At 37.2% G+C, this 12,310-nt stretch overlaps 2 protein-coding genes across 3 annotated transcripts; one reads left to right on the forward strand and one right to left on the reverse strand.

Moving 5' to 3' along the window:
- The first annotated feature begins 7,005 nt into the window (after window positions 1–7,005).
- On the forward strand, window positions 7,006–8,569 carry LOC113322216 (ankyrin repeat domain-containing protein 30A-like). Of its 2 annotated transcripts, none has more exons than XM_026570262.1 (4): window positions 7,006–7,418; window positions 7,822–7,932; window positions 8,048–8,128; window positions 8,225–8,569. In XM_026570262.1, the coding sequence occupies exons 1-4, from the start codon at window positions 7,173–7,175 to the stop codon at window positions 8,303–8,305; spliced, it is 519 nt and encodes a 172-aa protein (XP_026426047.1). In that variant the 5' UTR covers window positions 7,006–7,172; the 3' UTR covers window positions 8,306–8,569. The 2 variants fall into 2 exon arrangements, with proteins under 2 accessions (XP_026426047.1, XP_026426048.1); XM_026570263.1 differs by having other exon boundaries at window positions 7,014–7,418; window positions 8,228–8,560.
- On the reverse strand, window positions 8,378–12,062 carry LOC113322215 (DNA topoisomerase 3-alpha-like). Its single transcript, XM_026570261.1, has one exon. It carries the CDS (start codon window positions 11,819–11,821, stop codon window positions 8,990–8,992), a length of 2,832 nt encoding a protein of 943 aa, XP_026426046.1. The 5' UTR covers window positions 11,822–12,062; the 3' UTR covers window positions 8,378–8,989.
- Window positions 12,063–12,310: the final 248 nt, after the last annotated feature.

Below are 12,310 nucleotides of genomic sequence, written 5' to 3' on the forward strand. Positions count from 1 at the left end.
ACCACCACCACCTCCTGCCACCACCACCGCCCACCACCGCTGATTACCACCACCAACCACCGATTACCACCACCACCTCCGATTACCACCACCACCAACCGCCACCACCTCTATATATATAGCTTAATTTAAAACATTAACAAAGATATTCTCACAAACCCATTACTTGTCATTCGTTTTTGGTTGAATAAATGAGAAGTAATCATCAAAATGAGTTGAAAATGGAAGTTGCAGAGAGGTTTAATAGAGGGTTTTTCCAGAGAAAAGTTCGGTTACGTCACAAAAAACAAGTCTCAGCCGAACTTTTAGTTCGGGTACGTCGCAAAACGTTCGGTTTCGTCGCAAAAAGTTCGGTTATCACGAATTAATTTTTTCTCAACCGAACTCAGAGTTCGGTTGATTCGCAAAAAATACTTTTAACCGAACTCCTTGTATTAGAACAACACAAGTCCATAAGTTCGGTTCCTTCGCAAAATAAGGATATCACCGAACTTTAAGTTGGGTTGGTAGAGAAATTTTATATGTAACCGAAAACACAATATGTACCCAAATAAATTGTTAAGTTCAAAGTTCGGTCACCTACCATTTTATACTAGGTAACCGAATATAGCACTGTAACCTTTTTTTTTTTATCGGTGAGTTCGGTTAGATACGCTTTTGAATAAAAGTTTGCGAACCAACCGAACTATGTACAGTTGGTAAAATTTTATTTTCACGTAAAGTTCGGTTAGTTATTGTTTGCAAAGCAACCGAACTTCTAGACCCTAAAGTTCGGTTACATTGCAGGCAAACCGAACATTAAACTGTACGTCCAAAACTTCCATTAACGAGCGAGTTCGGTAACCTGCGTGTTTGGAAAACGTAACCGAACTACACTTTCAGGTGGTTACATGTTCTTGGCATATGGTAACCGAACTGGCCCAAATCTACATAAAAAATTTCATTTTTTTGAAAGTTTGGAGCAATTAAACCAACATTATCTAAGTTTGAAGCATACCTGATAACCCAAATGTTCTTCCTCCGATTATGGTTGGTAAACTTTTTTCATGTTTTTCTTCTTCATCTTCTCTAACTTTACTCTCTCAATAATTCTACTTCTTTAGCTTAATCATTTCACTAATGATTTCACTAATCATTACCCAAAATTAATCAGGAGGGTAGTTTAGGTATTAATATAAATATCTAGATAAGGGGTGACCTAGATTTACTTCTAAATGTCTTACGAAAAATAGAAAAATGGTCCCCAAAAAATCATTCGTAATCAGTTGGGTTGGACTCCAAAAGCCCAACAAAGTTTAAAGAAGAAAAGAGTCATGTTAGGACCCACATTTGGATGAACTATGATTTTAGGCATACCAAAAACTTTCAAGGCATATAAAATAGTTTTCCCATCCTAGGTGACCTTATAAGGGGTGTCTATTGGGTATTCAATTACCTATATACCCTTGAACCTAAAATCAAAGAATAAACTATCCTAAACATCTCTTCTTCTTCCTTCACCTAAACCACCTTCTTTTTCTCTCAGATTTTTTTTCATCACTATAATTAATTATCAATTCGTGAAAGTTCGATCATGGGTTAAATTGAACTATATAATGGATCGTACAAAGAAAAAAGCAAACGTCAGGTGTTCTAAATCCTCTTTCAATCCATGAATTAAAGAAGAAGAACCAATTGAAGATAAAGGTGTAAAAACTATAATTGAACCGGAAATTGAATCGGAAATTCAACCATTTGAAGCTCCAAATACTGAAATGAGGATAAGAAGGTATTCCCTACAAACCCAATCTTTTATTTGTTGTTTTTCATGGATTGAATGGGTTAAATTGCTAAAAACTTAGGGGTTTTGACGGTTACAGTAGCGGGTTCGGCTGATAATTGAGTTGAGTTTTGAGCCGAACTGTTCTTGAAATTTCACCCTGAAAGTGTCTATGAACAGTTTGGCTAAATCGTAAATGTCAATTTTTAGCCGAGGCCCAAAATGTGTATTGAATACGTCCCAGAACAGTGTCAGGTTCGGCTAATACCTTGCAAACCTTCCCGGCCGAACCTGAGAAGTGAAATTTACCCAGGTGATTGTCTGGTTCGGATGACTCGATTAGATCACTTTCAAGCCGAACTTCTCTCTTTAAACACTTCGAAAATATTGATTTGCAGTCTCTAGGTCCGGCTAGCTCGTGTTGTTGAGTTATCAGCCGAACCTTCTCTTTGCACACTCAAGTTTTTCGATCCTGTTTTGGCCATAACTTTTTCGTCCGATGTCGGAATGACCTCATTCTTTTTGATTTGTGTTTGTCTTTTCATTATCTTGAAGTTGAAGATAAGATATTAGAATGAGTTTAATATGGACCTTCGTATTCTCCATCATTAGACTTCACTTTCTTAACACTTTTAGTAATTTCCACTTTTTTTGTTTGGTTCATCCTATGAAAAGGCTGTACAATAGAAAACATATGTAATAAAAAGCCTAACCTCTAAATGTGTATGAATTTAAGTGTTTCATGGAAAATCAGTATCATGTTCGGCTGATGTGATTTTTTGAATATGAGCCGAACTTGGAAAAATATATAGTTCGGCTGTTACCATATTTAGAGTGAGAACCGAACCTAACTCTCAGGAATAAGTTCGGCTTGTTATTAGACTTTAATATAAGCCGAACTAGGATCTTGCAAATAGGTTGGAAGTTGGAAAATGAAGGTTCGGCGTATAACGTTAACAAATTCAGCTAGCCGAACTGTTCATCAATTTAGTGGGTTCGGCTTATATTTTTAAGCCGAACATAGTCCTGGTTCGCCGAACCATGATGAAAAATACAATTTTTTGATGATTTCAAGCTACAAAAGTGAGATTAAACATAAAATAGAAGTGTACATGTGTGTTAGAAGCATTGGGTTCCTCATCTATGTATTCATCATAAGGATTTGGCTCATAAAAATCATCATCTTGAGTTTGAGTTTGTATAAAATCATTCTCACAATCTAAGAAATCAGACATTTCTGGATCATTGTTGTAGTTGATATGTATTTTCCTAGGTTTTTTAGATGAAGAATATCCTCTTCATCCTCCATTGAATCAAGAAGAAAATTTTTCTCACTTTCTCCTTCTCTCCTTCTCAATAAAAACTTTGATATTTTTTTTCCCCGAATTTTTCATCTAAACAAACCTTTATAATTCTGAAAATTATCTTAATCACTAAACAAAAGTTTTAATCACTAATCCAGATTACTAACACTAATACATAAAGGATAGATTTGCCATTAAAAAAAATTTGGTTAAGGGGATTTCTGATTTTGTTATTTCACATCCTTTTTTGTCTTTATTCAGTATGCCTAATAAGATTTCAGTATGCCCAAAATCATAGTTCATTTGGATATAGCGACCTATACTTCCACAAATGAAGACTCATACGCAAAATGCATGCATAATCAGCCAGTTTTATAATCATAATCATGCCCATGTAGACAATCATATGGGCCTACTTAGTAAATGATAAATCATCTCATGCTACAATCAGTCAGTTGGGTTGGACTTCAAAAGCCCAACAAAGTTTAAAAGAGAAAGGAGTCATGTTAGGACCTACATTTGGATTCAGCGACCTATACTTGCTTCCACAGATGAAGGATGAAGAAGCTTGAATGACCTCTAATTAGCTGGTCCATGCTTGGGGACCAGTAATGGGTGGGAAGGAGACTTGAAAAGCAAAGCAAATTGATGATCCAGGTCACACCCGCTGTATAGAGGAGGGATGGTGAGAAGAATCATAGAGACTTTTTTTTATCTTGAATCTTTAGTTGGTTCCTAAATAGAAAAAAATTACAGACAGCTACACCTTGGATCCCTTCTAAACAGTACCTAAGATTTTGCATTCTTTGCTAGTAGGTTTTAATTAGGAGGCCTACTTTTTTAAAATCTGGTTAAACAGTACTTAAGATTTCTTAACAGGTCATTTGCAACCGAATTAGACAGTATATAAATCAAACTGAAAAATGATTTTTCAAGAGAGAACAAATTAAGAGTTGATTTCATTCCGCGTGAGGAAGTTTTTTTAATAACGGTCAGTCACCTTTAGCTTTTGTCATTTGATGTAAAAATAATACAAGCACTAATTTGCATCATTGGCATATTGGCATGCACTAGAGTGCGGTTGAAAAGCACCACCAAATCGTGACACAGGATCACTTGTGCACGGCAAAAGACCCCACAACAAAATATACCGAAATATCTTTGTTGCTCAATGGCAGCAGCTTAATCAATTATAGTTGAGCAAAAGATGCACAAACTTTACAACTCCAAAACTAGCATAAAAGCTCGTACTCCAATCATCAAAAAACCACAAGGAGAAGGAAAAATAAAATAAATGGAAACAAGGACCAACTTGTCAAGAGGAAAACATAGTTGTTGGATATCCTGTGTTGAATGCGCGATGATGACATTTAACGAACGAAAGGTACCCACCGTTCGATCGATATCTGGACGGTCCAAATGATAATCAAATGTGATTAGTGACTATAAAACATCAAATCCGAATGATAATGTTGTTTATTCCATTTAGAGGTCCACAATTAAAAAGAGATGGAGAAAAGAAGGCAGAGCATTAATAAGGGAGTTGTAATAATAGCAATGCAGAAGAATATCTAAGTAGCACTTCTTGACTATCTCCATAATAAATCAACATAAGGAATGGGTCATGCATACTACAAAGGAGATTACAAGATTGTTTTTACTTTGCAAGATTTAAAGAAAGCAAAAGAAAGAAAAGGATTCTTCCTTGCAAGTCCAAGCTGGAACGCACTATGCAGCCTGCACTCTCTTCTCCTCCTGTCTGTCTTTGTCTATCTCTCTCAGCTTTGTCTCTTCAGATTTAAGGTTCATTCTCCATACCCTTAGTGTAGGTGTATGTATGGGTGAGAGCCCTTAATGTCTACTCTACACAAGCTATGAAGAAGACGTATACCTAAAGCATAATACATCTGTAATTCAGTTCAACTAGTTCAAGGGAAAATGAATATGTACCAGTTTGTATCTAGACCTCTCAACAGATTATCTCTTCTTGTCCATCTTAAGATAGTAAACATCAAAGAGCAGAAGATGACCGTAGAAATGAAAATATTGCAAACCGGAAAAAATAGCTTGCCAGACTTCGCACCAGCGGATACTTTTTCTGTATCGATCGATAAAGCTTTATTATTGAAAAATTTCGAACTTAGATAATTGATATTAATGCAATGACATTATAATCAGGCTTTTTTTTTTTTCTTCCCGGCTTCCGTATTAGAAAATTACATTAATATCTGGGATACTCCTGACGGCTCTGATCACATCTCTAAAGAGGAGGAGATAGGAATCTATTGGGGCTACATAGTGATTACTCAGACCTGCGTCATTAATAAGTGTTTTTTTTTTTGTTTGTCAAAGACCATATTTAATGGACATTTTTTATCTAACCAAAAATGATGATATACTGCCTTTAGATTTAGATTGCTGCAGAGATAGGAAATTCCCTGATTAAATCTGAACATAAACAGAGAATATATGACTAATAATTGGCAACAATGATTTTTTGTACCATCTAAATTAAATAAAAATAAATTCTAGTAAGATATTTGCTGCTTAATGGAGCACTTTCTTTCTTCTATCGTTATAAGATTTATAAATTTGTGTTATAGTTGTTTTTTTTTGGGTTGTGTCAGACTGTCAGTTGGGTTAGTGGTAGGAAAACTGTATTTGTTAGTTGAACAGCCAACACAACCACCAACCAAACTCAAGAAGAAAAACAAATCATATAACTACCTCACAAAACAAGATAGATAAATGGGATTCTTCACCAACTTTTTTGCATAAAATAAGAATGTAATGGAAACTGTTTTCTTAGCAGAGAATCTATATGTTGATATGATGTCTCTGACGTTTTGTGTCATGCATGGTGTTTTGGACAGATAAGAAGATATTTGGACTTTTGATATATTGGAAGCTTAAAACAATTTGGGAGACAGAAAATGAGAAGAATTATAACCCAAGTTAGAGAGATTATCTTGATTTGTTTTGACATATATAACAAAAAGTTGGTGATGTAGTCGGTGGATTAGCCAAATTTCATTAATATTCCGGTAATCAAATGCAAAGAATTTTATCGGCCAGGTGTTGTGACCTTAACTAATGAGGTTAGAAATTCTGAGTCCCCCATGAAATTGAAGATTTAACGGTGGAGTTAAGATTTTAGGTAGAGAAAAGCTAAAAAGATCTCGCCGCAGAAAATCAGATGACGAATAAAAATATAAACGTTGTAGATATCAGAAGATTTAGGTGAAAATAGAGTACAAGTTGGTTATTTCTTTTCTCTCAGTTGATTCGTCTGAATATAACTCGTCTCTCAGTTGACTCGTATGAATATAACTCATTCGAATCTGACTCATCATTAATCATAGAAAACTTTTAAATGTGGTTAGATATATGCTCATCGTGTTTGGTACAAAATAACTCAAATATCTCATAATCAGAAGCTAGATTTGATCTCGAGTCAGACATCTGAAAACTGATAAAACAAACGATTAGATATCTGACTCGGACAAATCTTGAAAAGTGATAAAACAAAAGGTCGGACATCTGACTCGGACGGACCTTGAATCAGATCGAGATAAGCAAGGTGTAAGAGCTGGTTGACTTGTGTAAGTAAACAATCGGCACCACACTACCAACTTGGCTTTGCTAGCCGACTTAAGATGGTGTAGGTCAAGACCACATGAGCAATGATAATTACCTTGTGCAGAAGGCATCTATGGACTTCCACAAATTTTATTTTTTTTGTAGTGTAGTTCATCATGCCTGCACTGTAATTTACCCATAGGATCCATACCAAAAGATAAAAAAGAAATAATATCTGTAAATTTTGTCAGGAAATTTAGATAGTTGGCAATTGGCATGGCTGGCTTAAGCCAGCTTTAAAAGAAAGATAAAAAACTCTTAACATAGTTTATGAGCACCTAGCACAGAAGAAAGTGTACCCATCAATCAGTATTCTAAAAGCGAAAGTTAAAATAAAGCTGGTTAGTTGAATATAAAGAGATCTAAAGACCACCACTACCAAAGAAAAAAAGAAAGAGAATTCCAAAATTGCAGAAATCGTAAGAACAAGCAAGGGTTGTTGTTGCAGCAGAGGTATTGAAGAAGAGAAGATGCAGACACCAAAACATCAACAGGCTCAGCTTCAGACCACGAGTAGCAATATAAGTAGCAGTTTTAGCAGTGTGGATATTCAATCAATAGAAGTTAAAGATGAAGAGATGTCAAGATCAGCTTTGAATACTTTCCGACTCAAAGAAGAAGAGATTGAGAAGAAGAAAATGGAGGTTAGCCAGAAAGTTCAAGCTCAGTTGGGTCGTGTTGAAGAAGAAACTAAACGTTTGGCAGAGATTCGAGAAGTAAGTATTTTTACACAAGCTCAATTATATCTACAAATTTCTCATACTAACATAATAATATTCATGTATGTGTTTTGATTAGTATAAGATCTGTGAATAATTCATGACTTGTGTTTGAAAATATTCATGTGTTTGGTGTTCTATTGAGTTTTTGACAGTTAGTTTTGTTCAGAAACTTTAGTTTTAAGAAGTTAATTGATGTTTCGGTGGAAATTCAACAAGATTAGAGGTCCTGTTATTGGCAAGATTCCGAAATCATGTGTCAATTTCGATCTGCCTGTTATAGATTACTATTGAGTATGAACGAATACACAAACAATCAACAAAATTTAATTTCAACTGTATGTGTCGATTTACTTGTTACTGAAGGTGAATTCAATTTTGCTGTTGCAAAATTATGTAGGAACTTGAATCATTGACAGACCCAACAATGAAGGAAGTTGCTACGGTTAGGAAGAAGATCGATATCGTAAACAAAGAGCTAAAGCCGTTGGGTCAGACCTGCCAGAAGAAGGTGAAATTACTTGGCCTTGTTTCTTTGTCATATGATGATTTTGTTCCAGTAGTATGTCTTCTAAAATGACCAATTTTGCTTAACAACCTGACAAATGAATTTCGACGAATTACAGGAGAAGGAATACAAAGATGCACTCGAAGCATTTAACGAAAAGAACAAGGTGAAAGCTCAACTAATTGGGAGATTAATGGAGGTGAGTTTGCAAGGAGAAACAAAAATATTTTTCGTATTGCTTGCCTAATTTTGACGTAATTCTGATACCATGTTATGTCATCTTCTTTTCTTTAAGCAGCTTGTCAGCGAAAGTGAAAAATTGAGGATGAAGAAACTGGAGGAACTGAGCAAACACATTGATTCCATGCACTTATGAGATGTTGTCTGCAAAATGATCATGACTAAACAAAAACAGGAGTACTGCTTGTTGTATTTAAGATGACTTTGCTTCTTCTTCTTCTTCTATTTTTTTTTTCTTTTTTCCGGGGTGTCTTTTACTTGTGTATTATGTATGGCTTGTATTTCTGTTTTTCATTGGATTCTAATGGAGGGTTGTGCTGATTTAGGAATGTAATATCCTCTAAAACAAAACAGGTTTGTAACAAATGACATGTTTTAACTTCCTGACTTATTCGTTTCATTCTTCTTCCTTTTTTGAGCTTTCGTGATTGTTAAACCACAATATATAGATGGTATAGTTGAGTATTTCTTGGCTTAACTGTGTAGATCAAGAACACTTCCATTCATATGGAAAAACTTGTACTATATTGAAAAATATATATATTAGTGTTTGCTGAAGTTTTTACTCATGAATAGTTACTAATTCATATCTGTGTTGCTAGTAGTTTGATTTTGATTATGGTTATGAAAAACAAGGATAAAAGATTGAGAGAGATTTCTAAGGTTCTATTTATAAAGCAACAAACTACTGCAACAGTAAGTAAGATTAAAAGACAGCAACAGTCTGACAATGCTTCCATCACCCTAGCAACGAAAGCTACAAAATATAACCATGAAGCAGGCACAGGCACAACAGTCTTGAGAATGATGGGGAAAAAATTTATCTAACGGCTCGTGTTGGACAGTCACTAGCCGAGTGCGATTCACCACAAAACACACATCTTATACCTCTAGATATGGGTTCACCAGATGCTGACACAAACATATTACCTGTAGGTGCAGCTCTTGCTCTGCTGGTCCGACCCCCACTACCGCTACCACCCCTGCCACTGTTACGCCCACGCCCAAGACCCCGACCACCCCTCCTTGCGGCTGAGGACGTATTAGATGATGCTGATCGACTGCTGCCAAAATCTTCTGTACCAGCTCTTGTATCGACACTATCAGCCCACTTAAAGAAGTTGCACTCACGAGATTGACATGAATAAAACTTTCTTCCCCTGTTGTTTTCTGTATTAGCCTCTCGTAAAGGGCATGGAGCTCCACATTTGTCACAGGTTACTGAAGTTTCTCCTCTTTGAGGGTTTCTCGTGCGAGACTGAGAAGCTTGGGGACGTGGCATCCTGGTTTGGCACTCATTTGAAGAATGTCCTGTTTGCCTGCAGTGCATACATGTAACAGGGCCCTGACTTGTTGTTGCGTTAGATCTTTGAGTATTGTTAGAAGCTGCAGTTCGACCATTCCCTCTAGTTGGAGCACTAGAAACACTGCTGCGCGAACCTGTTCCACAAATATCTCTCAATTGTCTAAGTATATCGTCGCAGCCACCAATGCAACCCAAATGGTTGGCATCAAAGTTTGGTGGTATATCCATCCGACGGAACTTGAATTGGATCATAAAAACTGGAGCTGGCGTACACGAGGTACAGATTTGAGGGGTAACAGCTGCTTCTAATATGGAACCTGGGAGCCAAACAGCATTCCTACACTGTGGGTAGCCTAAACATCCAACCATGAAGTTACCATCTTGCTTCTGCCTCAGTACCATATCAGATTCATTGCAAGCAGGACAACGCCTAACGACTTCTCCACCAATATGTTGGTCAACTCCACCAGCACGATTAGACCTTTCAAAAAAGATTCCCATGGCTTTTAAAAGTTCTTCTTTCTTTAACCTTGCATCCCTAAAACAGGTTTCCATTTCCTCCAAACAATCCTTCAACACATCAGTTTTACTTTTTCTCCCTTCACTCACTGCTTTCATACCAAGTTCCATTTTTGCTCTAAGGTCGGGTTTCCACAGCTCGTATCCCATATCATCATATCCCATTACTAATGCCTCACCAAGAGTTGTAGGAGAAAACCGCATATTAGCATCTTTCGTAGCGTAACACCTATCGAGCAACTTTTTTATGTGGTCATGCATAGTTGCATCTGTACCAATTCCTGCCTTGTCCATGCAGTTCAACAAATCAGCTTCGCTTAAAAGAGGCGGTGGCCTTGTGATACCAGAATCAAGAGTCAACGATGTCGGCATAAATTGTTGTCCGAAAACGTATTTTGGGATGACAGAACCTCCCCAATTTTCGAATCGGTAAACATCTAAATAGTTCCTCGCTATTATCATTCGCCCTGTTGTAGAAAATAATTCACCCGCAATATCAATTTGCACAACAGTTTCAGCTCCCACAGCAGGTTGAGATACACAGGCAAGGAAATGGCGGACGACAAGCTCATACACTCTATGGTGGTCTTGAGTCCAATTTGATTCCCCAGCAGAAAATTTTGTTGGATGAATAGGTGGATGTGCTTTGTCATCATGTCCACCATTACTAGGGTTTCTCCAAAGCTCTGTCCCAGGATCCAGAAGTTGTTGTGCATATGTTCCCCATACAGGATGCCCTTGTTGTTGTTGCACAATCCCACGCAAATCAGTCTTTTCAGAGAATGAATCTGTTTCTGTGCGAGGATAACTAATGAAACCAGCTTGGTAGAGATCTTCAGCCACCTTCATTGTATGTTCAGAGCTCATTCTGAAGTAACGAGATGCACGTTTTTCAAGCTCAATGGTATTCAAAGGATGTGGAGGATTCTTAAACTTCCGTTGCTCCTTAACATTCACTACAGTTGCAGTCGGTTCCTGCACACACATTTCATAGGCAATAACAGCAGAGGTATAATCGAACAAATGACCACGCATCCAATTGAAATGAGAAGTTCCATCTTCAGAAGCATGAGAACAATTGATCATCCAGAACTCTTCGGGTTCATGTGCTTGAATCTCCCAATGACGTTCCACAATAAACCCTAAGGTGGGGAACTGACAAGGACCATAACTTAAAACCATATTACGACCATCATTCCCATCATATACATCAATAACAAATGAATCCTTCAACAATATGGTCTGAAACCTAGTAAATGATGCACCGATCCGGAGATCAATCTCTTGCCTAGCATCCACAGCATCAGCCATATTTTTATTAGGCTGTACAAGATTCTGCACCGCGCGTTCGATATAATCAACAATGAGAGCAGAGAATTTTGCACGCGATATCTGAAGTCTATTATTTACAGCAGTACAAACATCAATAACTTCATATGCAATATTCTCTCCTTCTCTATCACAATCAAGCCACAGTATAAGCCAATCACAGCGTCTAGCTTCTTCTTCCAATGTTCTCTTAATATCCAGCTTATCATCGGGAACAAACTTACGAATCGGAAGCTCGTAAAGATTAACAGGGTCACATGACCCCCATTTCCTATACCTTTCCTCAAAATCCATTTCCATTAAATGCCCTGTAACAGATGTGAAAGACATATGACATAGCTGCCCACAAATCGTATACTCGAACTCATATATCTTATTATAACGTGATCGACCTTCTCTCTTGCTAGGTTGTCTTGGAAATGATAAAATCTCTGATACTGCTTTTGCTACTGAGGGCTTTTCAGCTACATTAAGTACACGGCGGATTCGTTGAGACATCTTACGACTATTAGCGAAATCAACACTACTTGTAGTATCCTATGAAATGAACTGTGTTTACTGAACCCTAAATTGAAATTAGGGTTTACTGAAAGCTATTGATTGAAACAAATAAATAGTGAGAAATTGAAATTGGGGGTTTGAGATGATTACATTTACCGTGCTGATGATGTTTCGGAAACTCCTTGTGAGCGAGAAGATACCTTTCGTCGGGATCTAGGAGGAGGTATCGCTATTGACATTGGCGGGAAAAAAAAGGAAAGAGAAATGACTCAAATGGAGAGGGCTGGGGAGAGGGAGATTTTGTACAGATTCGTTTCGGTGTGAGAGTAATTTGGGATCGGAATCGCTCAACTCTACTCAGCAGCTAATGTTAAAGTTTGGGCCTGGCCCATGCTTGGGCATCTATGGCAGTGTAAAAATGGTCTACTACTAGCAGGTAGGGGTGAGCATAAAAACCGGAACCGCGGATTTGACCCGTATCCGTCC

This window comes from Papaver somniferum, chromosome 11, assembly GCF_003573695.1.
Source record: "Papaver somniferum cultivar HN1 chromosome 11, ASM357369v1, whole genome shotgun sequence".
In the NCBI taxonomy this organism is placed as follows: Eukaryota; Viridiplantae; Streptophyta; class Magnoliopsida; order Ranunculales; family Papaveraceae; genus Papaver; species Papaver somniferum.

Coding starts and splice junctions, on each gene's coding strand:
- LOC113322215 (XM_026570261.1), bottom strand. CDS start 11,821: ATGTCTCAACGAATCCGCCGTGTACTTAATGTAGCTGAAAAGCCCTCA.
- LOC113322216 (XM_026570262.1), top strand. CDS start 7,173: ATGCAGACACCAAAACATCAACAGGCTCAGCTTCAGACCACGAGTAGC. Junction 7,933..8,047: donor GTCAGACCTGCCAGAAGAAG/GTGAAATTACTT, acceptor GACGAATTACAG/GAGAAGGAATACAAAGATGC. Junction 8,129..8,224: donor TAATTGGGAGATTAATGGAG/GTGAGTTTGCAA, acceptor CTTTTCTTTAAG/CAGCTTGTCAGCGAAAGTGA.